The 21,176-nt window shown below is 45.6% G+C and overlaps 1 protein-coding gene across 1 annotated transcript in view; it reads left to right on the top strand.

The window, feature by feature from the left end:
* Positions 1-2,554: 2,554 nt before the first annotated feature.
* LOC8024564 (zinc finger protein 143) overlaps positions 2,555-21,176 on the top strand; it is a 78,231-nt gene continuing 59,609 nt past the window's right edge. The window contains exons 1-5 of the mRNA XM_040499360.2: positions 2,555-2,572; positions 4,708-4,833; positions 9,138-9,257; positions 12,192-12,345; positions 18,440-18,567. Of these exons, the coding sequence (XP_040355294.1) occupies positions 4,723-4,833; positions 9,138-9,257; positions 12,192-12,345; positions 18,440-18,567 (513 nt within the window). The 5' untranslated portion in view covers positions 2,555-2,572; positions 4,708-4,722. The remainder of the gene's footprint in view (positions 2,573-4,707; positions 4,834-9,137; positions 9,258-12,191; positions 12,346-18,439; positions 18,568-21,176) is intronic.

The raw sequence follows: 21,176 nt of genomic DNA, 5'->3' as shown, positions 1-21,176 counted from the left end.
GATGGTCGTCTTCATTTTAATTTGGTATTTCAAAAACTGCCGCATATTTTAATGCGAAATTTTTTGTATCATATTTCGGGTTAACTTTCTGTTGCTTTTTGCTTAAGCCTTTCTTTTATATTTTTAGTAACGGAGTGTCAAATCTTGAGCTGAGTTTCAGTTTTAATGTGCCTTTTGTCAGTAACAAAATATAGGATGGTCAAATAATTTGGCACTTATCTTCCACAAGTTACTGACTTGAAACTGAACTTAAGATAAGTTTGAACATGAAGCATGCAACAAAAAGAAATTGCTTGTTCTTATCATAAGCTACAAGAGGCGAAACTTTTTAATTTTTTGGCCAAAGTAATTCCTGGAGAAGGGGAACAAGAGGGACGAAGGACAAACACAAATCTCTAAACACAGCTAGGTGACTGGTGCGCGACCAAAAAAAATCCGCCTAGTCTGGGTATCGAACCTGGGACCTCTCCTTTACAGCTGGAGTGCTCAACCAACTGAGCTAATCAGGGGTTAGACGTCGGTAGAGCTAACGGGTTTCTATCACCTGCCACCAGTCTAACACCAACAAGGCTGAAGCTTGCAATTTAAAGTTATAATTATAATGCAATTAAATGCAAAGGTGCAAGCGAGCTGGAGATTTGTGTTTGTCCTTTGGAGATTTGTGTTGCGCTTTGTCTGCTGGAGATTTGTGTTTGTCCTTTGTCCAGGGTATCGGAACAAAACGAAAACCAAAAACGAAAAACGAAAAAAACGATATTTTTTGGCGGAACGGAAACGTAATCGAAACGTTATTTATTATTTTGTTCCGGAGTGAAAGCGAAAAATTTTCTTATCGGTTTTCGGTTCAAGGGAAAGTATCAGGTATTTCAGTAATTCGTTTCACGCAGCGAAAAGACTGCCGTTGGTTTGTACCATAATTAAAGAGAAGACAAGCAAGCCATCGCCCCCGCGTCTAAACTCCGGGCGAACAAGCATAGCAAAAACAAAGACAAAAAATACGAGAAACAAAAACATGAGGCAAGGCGCCATTGCTTCCCACCAATGAGAGCGCGGTGGCGCGACGCCTCCACACGCTCGCAATGCTCTCCTTGGCTCTTGCGCCCTCTCCCTCCATGCTTTCTTCGGACGACACAGACAGACAACAGATCACGGCAAGCGCGGGAAGTTTGTGACCCGGCGTTGTAGAAGTCCATCTTTTGTTTTTCTACGGATACGGCAGTCTGAGACTCTGTTGCAAAAGTGTACTTCTTCATCCCTATGGGCCTTCAGGGCCTTTTCGGCGATAAAATTTATTTTATCGGACCAGAGGTCCTGCCTTTCACCGAGCACACTTGATGACGTGCTGCTTCTGAGATCATGCTCGGTGCCTTGATCATGATCTCATTCTCAAGGCAATGAACATGATCTCAGAAGCAATGTCGTTTCCGCGGATTCCTCTGGAGCGCCTGAATTATCTATTTTTTTGTAAAAATAAACGTTACGTTCCTTTTAATTTTTGTTGCGATTTTTTTTTTATAGAAAGAAACCGTTACGAACCGTTACGGAGCATTATTTTTTCGTTCCGGAGCGGAAACGGAACGGAACTTTTTTGTATGGAACGAAAATGAAAACGGAACGAAAAACATTTCGTTCCAACACCCTGCCTTTGTCCCTCTTGTTCCCCTTTTCCAGTTATTTCTTTCGTCATTCTTGTCCAGCTCGCTTGCACCTTTGCATTTAATTGCATTATAATTATAACCCTAAATTGCAAGCTTCACCCTTGTTGGTGTTAGACTGGTGGGAGCTGATAAAACCCGTTTGCTCTACTGACGTCTAACCCCTGATTAGCTCAGTTGGTAGAGCGCTTCACCTGTAATGGAGAGGTCCCGGATTCGATACCCAGACCAGGCAGATTTTTTCGGTCGCGCACCAGTCACCTAGTCGTGCTTGTCCTTTGTCCCTCTTGTTCCCCTTCTCCAGCTCGCTTGCACCTTTGCATTTAATTGCATTATAATTAATTTTTCTACATTATAATATAGTGGATTCTTGAAACATTTAGGTTTTAACTGTTAGCAAGGTATTTTACTATAAGCTGTAAAGGTGTTAGTGTAATCAGATAAGAAGTTTCTTATAGTCTGTTGCAACTCAAGAGGGTAGGGTGAGGGAGATAAAGGTTGGGGAGGAGGAAGCAGATGGAACGCTGGAGAGGGGGAAACCTTCTCTCTCGAGCATTCTGCCCACTTCCTTCTCCCCGGCGTTCCTTTCTCTCGCCCTACTTTCTTCAGTTGCGAAGGACTATGGCCCCTTTCAAGCAACGTCATGTGACTCTGCCGCCATAGCCGACCTTCAGCTTCTCGCCGTTACTTCGCGTTGTGTGCTGCACCGGCCACCACCGGAGTTTTGTTTTCGTTGTTCTTTTACGTTCCGCCTTGAAATGTAGTGTTTTCTTGAGGTCTTTTCGATGTTTTGGGTTTTCATTTGATAATTTGATATCTATATTTCAACATAGCTCTTGTATTTTCTTATTTATGAATGGAATCGGACAGCGGATTGATCGACGATACAAGATTATGGCCTAGGCATCAGAGACCATGTAAGTTCATGACATTCTTTAGTATTTGTCGCTAATAAAGGGCAGTCAACACCATTGCGGCATATATGCGCTTTAGACATTGTTTTCGTAAGTAAAAGCGGAATCGCATGGCAAGCGCTTTAGCAAGCGACGAGACGAGCGACGACGACGAAAATCAGCGACAAGCGAAGAAAGTTTCTCACTGTCGCCCCTTGCATTGCTCAGTTTTTGGATTTCTAGAAAATGTCACTCACTGTCTTGGTCACTTGCTCCCGTCGCTTCCATGCAGTTTGCCTCGTCGCGCAACTGACCAAACGACAGCAAAGCGCGTCGCTGTCGCTTGTCTCGTTGCTCGCCAAATCGCTTGCTTGTGTTTTATACTTAATATCGAGGTGCCAATGGTTCAGTTCTGTGTGTATCAAAATTAGTTAAGTATAAACCGCATGTAAGTGATTTAGCGAGCGACGAGACAAGCGACAACGATGCGCTTTGCTTTCGCTCGGTCAATCGCGTGACGAGGCAAACTACGTAAAAGTGACGGGAGCAAGTGACTAAGACAGTGAGCGACGTTTTCTAAGAATCCAAAAACCAAGCGACTCGACGGGCGACGGTGAGAAGTCTTTGTCGCTGAATCTCGTTGTCGCCGTCGCTCGTCTCGTTGCTCGCTAAACCGCCTGCACGTGCGGTTCGGCTTTTACTTCCGGGAACAATGTCTAAAGTGCGCGCATGCAGCGAGAAGCACGACTGCGATGCCTTACTGCGTCAGTTGAAATTTCCATATGTCACAATGGTGTTAACTGCCCTTTATTAGCGACTAAAACGAAAGAATATGATAAACTTACATGGTCTCTGAAGCCTAGGCCATAATCTTGTATTGTCGGTCCATTCACTGTCCAATCCCGTTTCATAAAAGAGAAAAGAAGAGTTATATTGAAATATAGACATCAAATTATTAAATGAAAGCCCGAAATATTGATAAGACCTAAAGAAAACATAAGATTTTAGTGCAGAACACAAAAAGAACACAAAAACAAAGCTCCGGTGGTAGCCAATGCAGCACACAACGCGGAACAGCGGCGAGAAACTGGAGGTTGGCTATGGTGGCCTGGAAGGCGCGTGGAGGGCGCGCAGACTGGTGGCAGCTCGAGTAACTTACTTCCTGAAAGCAAGAAAGTTATTTAGAAAAAAAAACAAAAAAAAAACACAATTTTGTCTCTTCCACAAAGGCAAATGGCCAGCGAGTGCAGATTTTGGCTCCATATTTAAGCGGCTCGGAGCACTCGTTTGCGCTTGCTGCTTCGTAATTTTTTTCCCCAGACTGCATTTAATTTTTTAACACTAAAACTGCCAATGCCAATGCTTAACACTAAAACTGGCTTCAAAGCGGTCACCTTGAAACAAAATGACACAATTGCGGACAACGCTACGTGCGCGTGTGCTTCCAAGGGACCTAAAAGACGCACAATGGCATGTGCATGGTGAACTGCCTCTCGTGTCGTCACACCCGTCGTGTCTCCTGCAATAACTATGTTCGCTTCCCCACGATACTGCAAGCAAAAAATTTGAGACCATCGCGATACTCTGCTTTGCAAGCGGAGCATGTACAGTTACTCTAGTTCAGAATGGCCCCCTTGAAGCTTCAAAGCGGCAGTTCTCAAGATTTTTAACCCCTATGCTTGTGTTTTGACGGCCGAGAAGTGTGTCCCAGTCTCAGCACCGATGCACGAAGCAGTGCAGAAGCTTACAGACCTTGTAAACAGCACTGCACATGCTAGAGTCTGGCTCATTGTTATCATCGACGGATGGATCGGACACACCAAAACAGTGCTTAAACTGGAAGTACGCTTCACTTGGGGACGGTCGAGGAAATTTGGGAGTTTTGGGAAGTCTTGCGTTCTTAGGAACCCGGTTTGAGAACCCCCGCTTCGAATCATCTCTGAAACAGCAATTGCCATGACAGCAGTCTTCCGTCCTCCATATGCATCGCAATGTTTTGGTGTCTGTATGTTGGTTTGTGTTTTGCTGGGAGGCAGGGCAGATAATGGTGCTACTTTCTCAGGATTGGGTGACCTTATCCTGCCCCAAAAGCCTGGGTAACTGATCTACAATGGCACCCCTTTCGTTCTGGATGAACTTTATGAACTCTTTGTTGGCAGCTGCAGCATTCCACGATGGATGATGAAGAGAACGGAGAGGACACCGTCGAAGAGAGCCACGTCGAGGGTGAATCCAACGTGCAGGAGGTCATTGGCCTGCTGCTCACTCCCCACCACCTGAACATGGTGCGTTCGCTCGATGCGCCTTGCAAAACCTGCACGTACAAGTTGTTAGCGAGGGCTAGTCCATCGTAGAAAAAACAACATGTACCATGTCTTCCGGACTATAGTCCACACTTGGTGCGTAGTCCAAATGTGAGAAGTTTTGTACTCAGCACACATTGATGAACGCCTGCTTTATTAGATCTCAAAGAAGCACGTATCTTACATAAATCGTCCTTAGCAAGCTGTCATTCACAAAAATTTCTCATGTCTCGTCATAATGAACGACCTAGAAAAAGGCTAATCCCTCGCATAGTCCGCACTGCATAAAATTTGGACTTTTAAATGTGTACACTATTCCATAAAAAACTGTAAATAAGCCAATGAGGAGTGGAATGAAAATTTTCACGGAGGTTTCCTTAGGTGGTGCATTGATCGTGACCAAATTCACTAAGTGTTCTGGAAACAATGCTGGAAAAGAAAAACCTGTTACTCCTATTGACAGACAGAAAACAAAAAAGGAAATGTACCGTCTTGGTTGACGTTGCTACTTGCAGTTGGATGGAGCAAAAATTTAAGTCCTCTTCAAGATGGACAACTCAAAGCAGGTCCAAGCATGACTTTGGCAATTCGCCAGGGACGGCATCAATGAGACAGTTATTTTCTGGTTTTCTCCCTGTGCACTGGAATAAAACATTTTTCTCGCTTCTTGCCCAGGAGATCTAGACTCGCGATATACGAGCATTAGGAATGCACCGCTAAAGGGCACCTTTGCGAACAGATCCCTCACACTCCATTCATTGGCTCATTTACATTTTTTTACAATAGAATCGTGCTCACGAGCACTTTGTCGGGAGTTTGCACAATCGTTTGGACTTCTGGCACACAAAACAAAATGGGAGCGAAATTGTGCTACCACGTAGCGTGCGCCACGGTGAAGGTAGCTCGGTGCTCACGTAATTCACTGGCGTTGTGGCATCATTGTCCTTTCTGTGCCGCCTTCTAAGCACGATTCTTAAAATTTTAGCACCATTTTTGCTGCTGCTGTTGATTTGGATCCGGTGCATTATCCGTGCTTCGTCCGCGACGAGCCACTTCAGCGTGCCGTAATGATTGCGTTCTTTGGACCCGCTACTGACTTTAGGAGGTCTAGCCATAAGGCGTGCACTTTCTTCTGCTCCGAAGTGCGTGCATATCACAACGGGATGTCGACTACAGCCTACATCTCCTATAATAATATTAATTGCATTTTTGTTTTTGTTTGGCAAGTTAGATTGGTAGGGAGTTTCTTTGGAATGCCCGACCTCCAGCTCAAATAGTACCTAGAAGACGAGGCTTGTGCCTGACGTCGCCATTAGTGCAAGTGTTTGCCGCCAAGCAGCAAATCCACCGATTCATCGATAGTTTTCGATTTGGCTGGAAATCCGCACACCACATCAGTTGCCCTTTCCGAGCTGCTAGCCAAAATGTATTTTAAAGATCATATTTTTCGGCTTAGTTATTGAATTCCCGAATTACGCCGGCCGCGTAAGTTCCGGGAGGCGACTCTTTACTGCGGTTGTTCTCGATTACTGATGTTTCGGGGACCAAATCTAGATTAACAGAAGTGATGGGGAACTCCGTCCACCAGGTGGGAGAGGGTACTAGATGGCTACGATGACAAAGGGGTAAACTGAAAACTAAATGCGTGCAAACCAACTTTGAAGCTCCGAAATAGAGAATAACCAACCCTACTGACTTGGTATACATGGTTTGGTCTGTTTGGCTTTGTGGGACAGCCAGCATCACTTAAAAAAAAGGTTTTATCGCTCGACTCGACTAATAGTCGAGGGCTTCGGCGATCCCAAGAAGGCCTCCAGGGACCCCAGAGGATTCGCGAGCCCATACTTGAGAATTATTGCTGTGCCGGCAACATTGAAAGATCCCTACTTTTCTCAATCCACGTATGTCAGTGGTGGAAGGGCGGACGGGCGACCCGGAAAGCCGTAAAAAGCAGGTGTTGAGTTACGATATATGGTACAACTGTAGCCTAGGATGTTTGTCAGATGGCTGGCATGCAATTTTCTCTCACAGAAGTAGTAATCAAAAAACCTGTTTTATTCTTTCGCAGGAAAATGTTAAATAGGGATGAAAAATGAGTAAGACTATGAAAAATATAAATGTTGAGGAAAGTCACATAAGTTTACTGCTGATGGGGGCTGTGCAAAACCTTAAATTAACGAGAAAAAAAAACAAAAAAACTCTTGCACAGAATTGTCCCTGTTTCCCATCTGCAGTCGTGAATGAGTAGTTGGATGCGTTGCATTCTACTCGGGCAATATAGAAAAAAAATTTGTATGAATGTTTCCTTGGTTTACATTTTGTCACCTTATTTAGAACTTGCAGTTTTATTATGCAATCCTCTCTTTACATACAATGGCACCTTCAAGCAACTTCGTTTGAAGTTGGATAGTGCATTTGTGCATTTTATATACCCACCATTTCACTTTGATGATGTTTAGCTTGGTGATTGCGGAGTTTTTTTTATTTTCATGTTTGTGCTATGTTCACGAACAGTACCTCCTTACCACTACCTGGCATACACGAGTGCAGTTCGAGGATTTCAATGTTTGCGGGAATCAGTCCACATGTGTCAGGTGCCCAGCCACATGTGCCCAGCACACGCATGTTCGTCGCTTCGCAAGGTGGCCAAAGTATGCGCCACACATACAACCATTGAAAATGGCAATGACCAGAAGTGCTTTTCTGGAATGGTCTATGGGCATTTCGCTAAACTACCCAAGCACCACGGAGCATGTATATGCCAGCCTGAAGCAACATACTCCACCCGGAAGTTCAGCCATGTTTGTTTTGTTTACATTTTTTTATATTTATAAGTTTATTTTGTGGCATGCATGTCATATGTAAGCACTTAAAGAATGTAGTTTGTAAGTTCCATGCTTTTTTCAAAGACCTGGGCTCTTTTAAGCCCAAGTTTTTAAATATTTTTTTTAGGAATGACAAAGCATAGGAAAGTTTCATTCTAAAGGACCTACCATAAAATACCGAGCATCTGCCCACTTTACAATAGGCGTCCACCCCTCAATTTGGGAACATTTGGAAAATACACAAAGGACATATCTTTGCATATTTTTGACCTAAGGAGCGCTAATCCCGTAGTTTTACACAGTTATGTCCAAATTTTGAGTGGGTGCCTGATTAGGATTTTACGATAGGCTCTTTTAAGCCTGAATTTTTAAGGAACCCCAAATGACGATGAAACATGGGATAAGTTTTGACTTAAAAAACTAAACTCTATTAAAGCCCCAGGTTTCGTAAGAGTTTTAGGGGAGGGGTCGGCAAGTTTTTGCTGCAGTGGGCCGGATCAAAAGCTGGAAAAGTGGGGGGAGGGGGGGGGGGGTGGAAAGAGGGATGGGGGCAAATTATTCAAATAAAACTCTCCCAAGATGACGTGCAAAATGTTTTCTTGATTTAGGCATGCATAAAGATTGCTGAGCCCTATCAGTAGGAGTTTTGGTATTCAATATTGCTCGCCAAAACACAAATATTCACATTGAAGCCACTGACTGAGAGACATAAAACTTTTTAAAGGTGGTATTGGTCATTTGCAAACACACAATTGACTTTACGGTCACCGTCTAACGAAAACAAACATTTTTGCCGAAGTACATATAAGGGACACTGCAATAAAAGCTGCTGTGAACTTTCATAGATTTTAAAAGTTTGATTCAGGAAGGCCAGCGTGAAACTTATTGAAGTTGTTCTCTGGAAATGCATCCTACAACGTGTTATATGTTTGGGGATCAGCTTATCAAAGAATTTGGTCTCGTAAGCCACTTGAACTTGGACAAGGTCTGTCTTGAGCAAAATGTAGAAAGTGTGGATGTCGTTTAAGTATTTTGCAAAGTTAGGGAATCCGACTCTGACCCTGCAGTTCAGATTGCGTACAATCATACGTATACTTTCTTCATAGAACAGTGCGCTCGTTCCTCCAATGAAGATTCTCCACAAAGGAAAATTATACGGATTTTTTGTTGATAGAGGTTCCTGGTTTTGGGAGATCCCGAGCTTTAGCTTGAAAATGTTTGCATCTAAGAGCATAGCACCACGGGTTTCTCTTTCTTTTGTAATGCCTAGTCGCACACTGATTCAGGGTAAGGAAGACATTGCAAAAACATTTTTACGAAGCAAAAAATGTGGGGTCTTTTCTGGTAGCCTCCTGGGGTAGCATGCTGGAGGCCTGGCAGTCTGGGGCAGCATGCTGGCGAGCTTCTGAAGAGCGCTTGACTTTAGATAGATCACAGCAATCCGTTCTTGCTTCTGGACAGGAGGAAGGTTCTGAGGAGAATGGCGTGGTGGTGAACGAAGACGGCTCGAGCCAAGACGTCTCTTGCGAGCCGGAAGGAGCCGAAGTGGCTTCGGCAGTGGCCACCCTCGGACTCTCTCAGGTGTGCTTCTTTCTTCCCTGGGAGCTGTCGGGGACGCGTCTCCCACTGATGCGTTTACTGCGTCCTCGCTGGTGGTCCCTCGATTTCTGCCCGGTCACATGACCAGTGTTACCAATTTAATGATTTTCTTACAAAATTTATCCTTTTTTTAGTTGTCTAGTTGGAGAAATTACCATTTTGTGGTTGTTGGGATTTGGAGCAGTCACATTGGCGTGTTTTCTGATGCTCTAAAATGTTCTCAAGTTTACACTCGTCAACCGTGAATAGCTTAATTTCCGCGGCGAGTCAAAGTCGTGGGTTTGTTATTTTTGCTTACTCTCAAGTCGTTGCCAGTGAGAATAAGGCTCGTGATACCATCGAGGTATTGTCGGGCCGAACCAAGCTCGTCGGGGCAAATGTCGAAACATAGCGCCTGAGCGGTCGTCCTTCGGCCCGCGCCTTAATAGTAGCAGTTTTCCGGGATTTTTTTAGGGGGTTCTTGATTTTTGAGGTGCCAACACTGGACACGGCATACAATCCTGGCATTCGCATAGTAGCGGAAGTAAATTCGGCAGAGGGCCGTTCTGCTGGAGGTCGCTTTCCAGCTTGACGGTTCACGGAGGCTTCGGCAGCCGGGAGTTGTGGTACCACGACAACGGGGACAATCAACTTTGACCGTACATTTTTGTCTAAATTTTTACGACCCACCTTCGGGATCCTTTTTACAACCAAAACCACCAGTATCGCGACATCCGACAGAATGGCACATTCGCTCCTGCGACGTAATTTGTAGACGCTACACATTCGGTGCACAAGCCGTACGGGACGCAAAACGCGCCGATTGGGGACTAATTCCAGGCACCGTCCCTAGGATGAATACTCCATTTTAGGCTCACTCCCTTCGAGAGGACCATTTTTTATGCTGAAGCTTTTGCAACATATTTTTGGTTACGGGCAGTGCGTTATCTTTCTTGCTTCGGTAAGACGGCCTTGTTGTGAAACCCATCGCATACACATTGCAGGACTTAAGTAACAGTTTGTACTAATAGCCATGTTCATCATCTAAGACCAATGCGGAATGCAAGTTCGTCTGCTTCTTGCACAGGGGCTGCGGTGATGTCAGAACGCCGATCTCTGATTGGCTCCGATTGGAAGGATAGTGGCTACACCTCAAAGAAGCCAGCATTGAGGTCTACCCACTATCCTTCCAATGAGAGCAGATCAGAACTCCGCGCTCTGACGCAACCGCAAGCCTTGCGCAAGACGCAAACAAATTTGTGCTTCATATTACTCTAGCATATTCTTATCACTGATTTAAAAAACCTAAGCATTTCTTGTGAGATCTGAATGTGAAAGCATGCAAGCGGCTCGTCCGCTCCCTTTGTCGTCTGCTTGTCCGCTCCCTTTGTCGTCTGCTGCGTACCAGCGTGCGCGCGCTTGGAAATCTCGGAGGCCATAACGCAGCGGCCAATGGGAGCCCCGTCGACACTCGCCAATCAATGGAACCGAAGGCGCGCGGAAACTGTTGGTCGTTTTCGCGCTTCCAACTGATGACGTCAGCTCGCTCCATGAGACAGTTAATGCTTCCGCATTAAAAAAACTCTGTAGTGTGCTAAACAGCTTTGCATGTCATCCTTCACAGAGTGGAAATGCTCATGATTTTCTTGGCTTGATGAACAAACTTAATTTTGTTTTGTGTTGTCATGGGCTGTCTAAACAATTCACGATAAACAACATTTTTGAGGGATAAAGAACTTATGCCGCACATTTCACAGATGTTTCTTGTGTGGCATGCCTGCTTATGATGAGTATATAGAGGAAATCGTCAAATATGTGCCTTTTATGGGTTGCCATTCAAACAAAAGTTTGGCTTCCTGAAATTTGAATTAATGAAAGTTAGTGTCTATGTGAGACAGTCATTTATAACATTGTCGAAAGTTTTTCGAGCCAAGAAAGAAAAAATTATGCGCAGAAAAGACAGGAAATATACGTAAATGCGGAGTGTTCCACGACTACCCGATGAATTGCGCTAGTGTGTTCTCTTAAAATGAGGGACCCTAAAATCTTTTAAGGGACTCGGCCGTAAGCAGTGGGAAATGTGTGAGCCAGCCTTCATGCACCAGAAAGCTCAACCACAAGTCTGGTTGGGCAAGAAGCCCAACCATTGCAATAGACCTTTTTACAGCAATGCTGTTATGGGCCTTTTTCACCGCTGGAAGTGACGTCCGTCGTTGATGTTGTAGTTGACGTTGCGGGGCATCCGTCGTCAATGTTTCCAAATCCTCTAAAAGGATTGCTCGCCGCCCGCGGGAATCGAAGTTGGGTCCGCTGCGTGTTGAATGAAGGCGTTACCACTGAGTTACGCCGTAGCGTTAACGACCCACTGTATACTTTGGAGTTTTTGTAGTGCCCAGTGCCCACTGCAAGCACTCTCTAGAAAAAAAAAAAAAAAAAGCCGTTTTAGCACGGTCAATGCCAAGAGCTCGTGCTGGGAGATGCGCTTTTGCATGCTCCGGAACAAGAAAGAAAGAAATGCGTTTGGAAGAAATAGGTCACGTGTCTATTTTGTTCCGAATGCTTTTGTTCCCGCGGTGCAAAGAGCTACAAAAACCGATGCAGTGGCACAACACCAACGTATTACGACGATCCCGCCCTTCATTTGTAGTTCACAGCCGATTCTCCAGAAGGTGCTCATTCTCAAAAAAGGTCCGTAATGCACACACTGGGAAGCAGTTGGTGCACAGTTATGCGTTAGTGATTGGCTCGGATCTACAAGGGTAGAGCTCAAACTGGAAGACCACTTTACTCAGGGGCAGGGACGATCGAGGGGGAGGTCGAGGAACGCCGGGGAATCCCAGGGATCGCAAGAACGCAGTTCGAGGACCCACGGTCCAACTTCTTGCCGACCGAGCGTTCCCTGAACCGACCCAACTGTCCGTTCCTTGTCTCACCCAGGACGTGGACACGTGCGGACTCGGGGTGAAGCTGGAAGACGGGTCGACGGCGTACCTGCAGGGCTTTGACCCCAAGCTGCTGGGGACCACCCACGCCCTGACCCTGGAGGACGGGACCACGGCCTACATCCACTCCAGCACTCGGGAGTCCCTGGGTGCGTGACTGGCCTCTCTGCCTGCTTCGGTTTCCTCCACCTAGCAGACGAATCCTGTGCATGACGTGATTACTACAGTTGAATCTCATTAATTCAAGTCCTCTTAATTCAAGGTGGTGGTCCCATCCTATGCATCTCTATGGGAGGAAACTCATGATAATTCAAACTTTGCTTTATTAAAACAAATGTTCTGTCCCCCTCGAGTTTGAACGAACAAGATTCGGCTGTAGTGGACACCCGACCCACCCAACGCAGAAAATACGCCGAAGTTCGACGAGATGGCCGTCCATCTTGGCGTTGCCACCGCATCACCATCGCTAGCTGCGATGCTGATGCAAGTTAGGCGGCACTGCATGGTTCAAGTGGTGGAAACATTTATGGGTGCAGACATTGTCTTTTAGGTTGTTTTTTTTGTCTTAACCCTGAGGAAACTCGGCACTGTTATGGTTCTTGGGTGCCTCTGGTACAAGCCTCTGGTACAAGCCCCTGAGTACCATGATAGTGCAGAATTATCTACAAAAACTTTCCCGGAGGAAGATTTTACTATAATTTTTGGTGGTTTTGATTTCTTTCTAGAAAAATCTTTTTTTTTTTAGGGAAAGCTGCGCCCTTGGGGAAGCTTTCCCTGAGGGATAATTACTCCCTAGGGGGAATATCACCTAGGGAGAAGCTGACCTACCAAAAATGAGGGTAAAAGCTTTCTCAAACGAATAGCTTCTCCCCAGGTAAAAAACAGCAAACGGTTAGACAACCTTGCAGATTGCTTGCTTGTGTCGCTGCCACAGCCGTTTATAATGACCAATTAAATATTGTTGTCGTTATTGTGTCCTTGCCAATGTAGAAAAAAAATATAAATTTTTTTTTAGAAAGTAGTTTTTAAAAGTTTTCCAAAAAATGTTTTCAGTTTTTGAAGGTGCCATGCGGAATCTGTCAAATTGTCATAATTTTTTTCTTTTGTAAGGAATCATACAATAGCGGTTACTGGAAAGAAAGGGGGCGGGGGGGGGTGTTCTCACTAAAATTTTTAAATTGCTCCAGTGCTTTATTGTTTACCGATGGATAGCCTCTATTATTCTCCTTATCATCAATTTTTTGTTCTTATATCATCACATTTCTGGATGAGTGGCGTGCGAATGTTCAGAACTTTGATTACTTCACGAATAATGTTTGCTATTTGATTCGATTCGTTTCACTCTTTTACTGTTCGAAGTATTCAAGCTCTTTGAATATTTGACAACTACGTCTAATGCGGAACTCACTCAACTCGCGGTTGCGTTCCCAGTTTGTTTTTGGACTGTGCAGTATGGTATTGAGCTTGGCAAACCCAAACGGCCAACCTAAGTGCCTTTTTTTTTTTAATGCGAAAGCATTAACTCTGCAAAACCGACTCGCCCAAGTCTTCACCGTACTGCATCAACTATCCCATGGAGCAGAGCCAGTGGCATCTGTGACCGTCAAAGAAATGCCCACTCTGCCATTGGCTGAGCAAAACGGCTCCTAGATAGGCATGGCGGCCACTTCACGACAGCGCACACTCAGCACTCATGTAAGGTGTTGATGCGACTGGGTGAAAGAAAGTACTATTAAGTCTGGGGTGCGTGAGCATTTTGAGATGTGGCAAGTGTCCCGCTCAGCTCGTGCACTGGCTTTGGCAGTGCTTTCTTTCCCCCAGTCTTAGCTGAGAAGCTGGTTCTAGTGAGTCAGCCGTGCAGACCTCTCGACGCCGAGGAACATGGCGTCACTTGAGACATCTACGTCGGCGGCGGCCGCAACCTCGGCAGTACCGAAACGTGGCCATCCACGCCAGTACACCGCAGATGAACTAAACGAGTGGAAGAACGTCATCCATGCTTTCGCGTTCAGACCTCAACAGAAGTGCTTAGGTGTCCTCGGAATTTTTTTCTATGAAGTACTGGAAAGTTACTTGCACACGGCGGCGCAATCTGTCCTTCGCCACTTGACACGATGTCTGGATTGCGGAGTTGGCTGAGTGGTCGTGACGCAAACATGACCGGAGTTATTGCTGTAAAAATAGGTTTGATGAAGGATCACGATATACAACGGCACGTGCATCGTTGTGACTGCAAATGCCACAGATTACAGTCGCAGCGGTAGCCAAGGTGCTATGAATTTGGATACAGATTTACGACTGACCTCGGCTAACGGAAATATCTGTTACCGTCGTTGTTGTGATGGATCTAGCCACGGATGTTATTTTCCGCTTGACTTCAGGTTCATCAGTTTTTCAGTATTCCTCTTGTTATCTCTACCCATTTTCCCTGGTAAAAGTGCCAGACTTGCTCCCTCAGCCCAAAGGAAGCCGCATTGTTAATTTATAGCTTCTTTGTGGTGCTCTCTCTTGGCAGAACGATTTCGTAGGGAAAGAAAGATTGTGCAGGGTCAGTCCAGCTGCATGGCACGATCTCCGACTCCTTGGTGGCTTGCCGACCTGCCACTGCTTATTTATTTATTTATTCTTATTTTCAGTGACCCACCAACAGCTTAATGCCTCCTTAGTGGTGCACTTATCAATGAGTCATTGAGTAGAAAAAGGTTAAACAGGATAAAAGCAAAACTTTAGGAAAAAACAATAGCCTCAACACACTTTTGAAATTTAAGCTTTTCATCAAAAATATCAAGGCTAGCATTCGCACAAATCTGTTCTAAATAGTTATAAGTCAGTTGTAGGCGTGTCATGGGTGCAGCATGGTATGTACTTTCATTTGCTTGGTTGTGTTTGCCTGCGTCTGCTGGTGCCTGATGGAACTACGACAGGAGTCATCGAAGTTTCAACCACCACGGCAGAGTATATGCACCCTCCTGCAATCGCAACATATGACCCTATTTCTGAAAAGTTTCCCAAGATGATGCTGTGTGCAGCCTTTGCGAAAGCTCACTGTTAACCCCATCGGGCACGACCACTATTCTCGTGAACCATTTCAAATGGCACTCCAATCTTTATGCGGAGTTTCAAGCAACTGCTAAAGTAAAGCCCGCTAATCAGCCAAGCATGGCTGATGTGTTGAGAAGAAAAATGACTCTGCCACCAGCAAAAGGGGAGGTTTTGTACTTGAAGATTCCTAAGATGGTTTAACTCGACCTGCAACCTTACACAATTGTGCAAAACTGGAATTCCAGGATTTGTTGAAGGATGCAGTCCCAGGTTTTCTGCCACCATCGAGAATAACGCTCTTGCGCGTTAGTGCCGAGGTTGTGCAACGACACCGGGAAGGGGGTTCGACTGGAGCTACAGAATGCATTCGAGAGGGGCACGGAGTATCCCTTGTTCAGCTCTGACATGTGGACGTCCAGGTCAAACAAAAGCTCCATCAGTCTGACCTGCCACTCCCTGGACTCATACAACTTGAGCGCCTGTCACTTCCCAGGCAAGCCCACAGCAGCTAGAATTGCCTCAATTATTAATACGCTTGTCACAGACTGGGACATTCCCAACGACGTTTGCCCTTTTTACTTGGTGACTGCCAATGCTCGCAACATCAGAGCTGCCGCTCACACACTTCCTCAGTGTGAAAGAACTTGTGTTGCTCGTACCTTACAACTGGTCATCAGTGACACAAATGAGATGACTCCAGGAATTTCTCTGCTTTGTAAAACAGCAAAGGGCATTGTTGGGCACTATAAACATAGCCCAAAAGCACGGGGAAGGCGCAGCTGCTCTCAGAAGGAAACGGACAGTTCCCCACTGGACGTCATTCAGGTTGTCGAAACACGGTGGAATAGGAAATTGGCAATGCGGTCCAGGCTTTTGGACTTGAGAAGCAGTAACTGTTGACCTCGCGTCTGAATCTGGGCCTATTTAAGGCTTTACCGAAACAGAATGGAGGGAAATGAGTGATTACGGTGCTGCTTTGAAACTACTAGAAGCAACGACCAATGCTGGAGCTGACAGCTACCCAATATTGTGAGCCCAGATGCCCATCCTATATTGCATCCTTGCATGCCCGAACAGCCCTATCAGCCAGCAGACGGTGGCTTCCTCATTCTCAGCTAACCTGGCCAAGTGCCTCGAGGAAAGATTTCCCGACTACAAATTTGACCAGGTAGCAAGCTTGGCAATGCTCCTAGACCCAGGTTTCGAAGCAGTGGTCTACAAACAGGACAGGTCAGTGGGGAGCTGGCTGAAGAACCTGGTAGTTGAGAGACAGAGAAGTGCAGAGGTGTCCTCAGCTTCAACGTCCCCTGAAGTTCCTTGGACCTCAGTGCTGTGGCAAAACTTCGATAGCCTCATTAAACAAAAGCCACATTCAATGCCACCAGCTGAAGAAGAGATTGTGAGCTGCTTGCACGAGTTAGTCCTGGCCCGGGAAGACGATCCCTGCAAGTGGTGGCGTCAGAAGGGTACCACAGCCGTTTGCTCGACTTGCAAGAAGGTACCTATAGCCATACCGGCCACAAGTGTGTATAGCGAGCGGCTCTTTTCAGTATCTGGAGGAATCGTCACCGGCAGGAGGGCATCACTACTTCCAGAACATGTTGAAGAACTTCCATTTCTTACATATATAAAAATAACATTCTGTAACTTCATTCCTTGAATGTAGTTTCACTGACTGACCTTTTATTTTCTTTTTTTTTTATCAGTCACACGTATGACATTTTTCTTATTGCCATGAAGTTAACTTTTCATAATTATGCTTCCTAAAAAAAAAAATTGCAGTTGGGTTAAAATGAAAAATTATATTTGAAAAGCTTTACGTATACATAAAACTATATTCATATTCGAAAATATTTGATTTGATTCGTAACCTTTGCTATTCGATTTGCTTTGAAAGATTTTGATATCTCCTCACCTCTACTGGAAACGCCATGTTGAACACCAGTCACTGAAATGCCTCTACTATTTTTACTCTTCTAAAGCATGCAAGGCATAGTGACTACAGATTGCCTCTGCAAGTTTCATATACTTTTGTTTTCTCATATTTTTTTTTATTTCAATCATTCACTTCTATTTTTGCTAACCATCAACTGTGGGTCAAGAATAAAAGCCTCTCTCAACAGGACATGTCACAAATCGTGAAGCGACGCAACTTTATCATATGTCGTGCGGTGCTCCGCTTTCGCCCGTTTTTTTTTGTTCTTTTTTATTGGGGGGGGGGGGGGGGGGGGGGGGATGGTTTTTTTTGTTAAAGTTTGCTTGTGCTTATCACACGGGTCTGGACAGCTAGTCACACGCTTTGTTGGCTGTCGGTCAATCGCTCAAGGCCTCCGGCGCTGTTCAAGTCCCGAAAACGGGAAAAGAGAGGATATGAGTGCGTGGCAAAACAGATGTGTGGGCAACAGGCACACCATTGGAAGGTGGCGTGCGATGTCGATTCTGACGACCACCGAGGTCATAGAAAAGCGGAGGAGGCGAGGAGGAAAGTGGTGATGTTGGTCTAGGTGGTTTCCAAACAGAAATTGGACTGTCGAACTTCAACCACTTCAACTTCCACGACTTTTGACGGAGCTGTGTCGCCTAACGGTTTCTGAAGTGTTCTGTTTGGACAGCCCTTAAGGGGATAGATATGGCGTCGGGCGGTTGCAACTTCACTGTGCAGTGTTTATGAACTTTAGTAGGGTGGTGAGTTTTCTCTTCTTATGAAGCATACATACAGGAGGTGGTTCAGGTCGAAAATATAATATGTGGGATGGTGCAGGTTATGCAGCATATTGGGTGAATATTTGCTGGAAAATGAACTGGATGGATAGATTATATATTAACTCATACAGAAATAAATAGTAATGAATTGCAATGCACAAATATATACAATAAAAATGGTCAAAATACAGAGGAAAGTTTTGAAAGCACAGTGAATGACTGAAAATTATTTAGTGATCAAATATTCATCGCAAATAAATATTGTACTATAATTTTTTCTTTGTTTCTGGGGAAAGTTTGTTTTGTGACTTGTCTTATCTCAACACAGCTGGAAAAAAAAAATTTTTTTTGTTGGTGTTTAGGTTTTTCTGATGGAGTGTACGGGTATGTGCGAGTTCACAAAATTCAGTTATGATGGGTGCGTCTGGCCACTTATGGAATATGCAGTGGAGGCGGGTGCCGAGGCGGGGGACTAAAATGCTTGGATGCACTGTGCAGAAGGCCTCCAAGCGGTGCAGCTGGAAGACGGCACCACTGCCTACATCCAGACAACGGGCACTGCCGAGGAACTCTTTGGTGCCGATGTCGCAGAAACCGCCATGGGCCTTGACGCCTTGGCTGCCCAGGTGGGCTCGTCTTCTGTCTTTCTTTGGACGTCTCTCGTTGTCTGGGGTCATCTAGAACAAAAACCTAGGAATCTTCCCACTCTTGCTTATCTATGATTATTTCTATCCGTTCAGTAGGCCCTACCACCCCTCTTCAGTGTAGTAGCATTCAACTGTTTAGTTACCAGGCCAACCACCAACAAGAAAAAACTATATTGTTCAGAAATTGTCTTTAGGTAAATTTCCTTTTTTATCTAGATGACATTCCAGTGTTATCTTGCCAGAGTGGGCCGTTTATAACAAAAAATACAGCGATCAGGCTCAAAATGCAAACGTGCAATTATCATTTACGGATATTGTGGATCATATTCAACCTATTTCTGAACACGACGGGTGTTTTTCAAATTTCGTTGAACTGTCCCTTTAATTCAAAGACTGCTTGTCAAAATAATCATTACGTAGGTTTCTCTCGGTGGGCTTCCTTTCGAGAGGGACCTCGGTATGTGAAAAATTTGCTGCAAAAGAAAGTTGGTGAAGAGAAGTGAGCTAAAGCAAAGAAGGCAATGACTGCACGCTAAACCCGCACATTGCGCTTGTTTGTCTCGAGTTCAGTCGTTGCACAAAGCGCTGCAAGAAATTTTTGACCCTGGCTCGCGATTTCATGCATCGATGCGCTCAGGTTCTTTTTTTCTGTGTGTTTAGCTTGTACCTCTTTTGCTGGTTTGGCAAGCATGCGCCGCTGGAGTGTTGTTTTGTCGTATGCTGGACAGTTACATTTTCCATACTATTTTGGGAACCAGTTGGCAACAGAGTGGAGTAGCATTGTTTCGATTTCGATTGAACAGCCGCTGCCTCCGCTTGCGCGACAAAGCATGTACCACTGCAAGTCTGCTGATGTTGCCCTCACGTGCATGTGAACATGATTGCACGACACAGGCTCCAGCCGGGACTCTTGCAATTCATTGTTTCGCATTTTCTTACTTTTGACAAAAATCTTGCACGTCGGGAACCTGTAAAACGGGGGCAAGCGTTCTTTTCGTAATTGCTCGGCAACGCCTACAACACTGTACACTTGTGGGATGTCTCAGCAATAAAAACACAAAAAGCGAGTTCCGTCACAACACAGCACATAGTGCCCTTCGTTTGTCCAGCGCTCAAAACAAAACAAAAAATTTCTAAGAATTTTTGCTTTAAGGGAGGACGCGGGTTGTTGGGACCGCGTGGTTGTCCGGGCACTTTGGGTACGGCAGGGAACCGAGCCAGGGCAGGAACTCATGTAGAGGCCGGACTCGCGAAGGACCAGGGAGCAGGAGGGGTGTCTCTTAAATAATATAACTCTTTATGTATACATATGAACAGGTTACATCATTTGACGGGAGAGTGCTTGAGAGCGCTCGAGAACACTGTCGAAAACACTGTCAAGAGAACAGTTGAGAACACTAGAGAACACACAGTAGCAGCCACCTGCTGCTCATTTTATAAGGTCCCCTTTCCTTACATCCCTAGTAGGGAATCCCCAGAGTTCATTATTCGTAACAGCCAGGCATGCCTCTTCCCTCTCCCTCGCACTGCCACACGCGACACACACACGGAAGGGCCAAACATCTTGGCTGCGGTGTCGCCGGTCAATCTCGGCGGACAATGGTGCCATCGAAGTCGAAGAAGGCGGAAGACATCTATAATTGCAGGCATCCGGACTTCCGTGTGTTAGGGGATAATCCCATCTGCGATCTGAGCCGGGGAAATTGAGTAAAGCCCCCTCCTTTGTCGAGGACGTCCCAAGGCTGTTGGGTCGCCTTGCGTCGAGGTCAGGCCGAAGAAGCAAGGAGAGGGACCGGATGGCAAAGTCCGCCAGATGCCACTGGCGTGGGTCAACCCGATGATCCTTCGGAGAAGGTCATGTCGTCCCCGCAAACCAAGGTGCATTGGTGACTTGAAGGCGCTCTCGCTCTGTCTCCGGTGCAGCTGACCATAGCCACCTGGCGACAATGCTTCAGGGCGTTCACCCGTGCCGGTCGGTTTGGAAGGGCAAGGTCGCCTCCTGGGACCTTTCGCAAAAGGGTCTTGAAAAACAAAAAATTGCGAAAAAAATCACATTTTCAAAAATTGGATATTTGGATTGTTCATGCCTTTCTCTATCTCTGCTGTACATATTGAAGCTCAAAACGCCAAGTAAATACCTGTAATAATGCATTTTCGATGCTTCCGCGGTCGCAAAATGCCGATCAATCAACCAAATCGAGTTCAGATTCACGCGCGCCGAGTTTCCGAACCGTTTACCGGACGGCAGCCCTCTTGGTCTTGTTTTGTAGGTGAATTCTTGCTCTCTCTTTCGCAACCTTTCAAACTGGTGTCACGCTCGAGGCAACGCTGTTTCGTGAGGTTTCCCGCCAAAGGAGCGCGGCGCCGTGATTGGCCGATGCGCAGTCGGAAAATCGGGCTGTACTATTGGCACGGAGAGGCTTCAAACAGTTCCGAGCAAGTTCCTCCTCTCCCGCTCGCTCGTTCTCTTTCTCCGCGCTCGGTCTCTCCGGCGTTCCTCCTTGTCCGCTCCGCTTTTTGTCGTCTGCTATACGCAAGTTTCCTCCATTGCTCTCGTCACCTTTGTTTACATTTTTCTATCGCGTCGC

Source organism: Ixodes scapularis, unplaced genomic scaffold, assembly GCF_016920785.2.
Source record: "Ixodes scapularis isolate PalLabHiFi unplaced genomic scaffold, ASM1692078v2 PGA_scaffold7__128_contigs__length_106722199, whole genome shotgun sequence".
Taxonomy (NCBI): domain Eukaryota; kingdom Metazoa; phylum Arthropoda; class Arachnida; order Ixodida; family Ixodidae; genus Ixodes; species Ixodes scapularis.
This window is presented reverse-complemented; position numbering and strand designations above follow the sequence as displayed.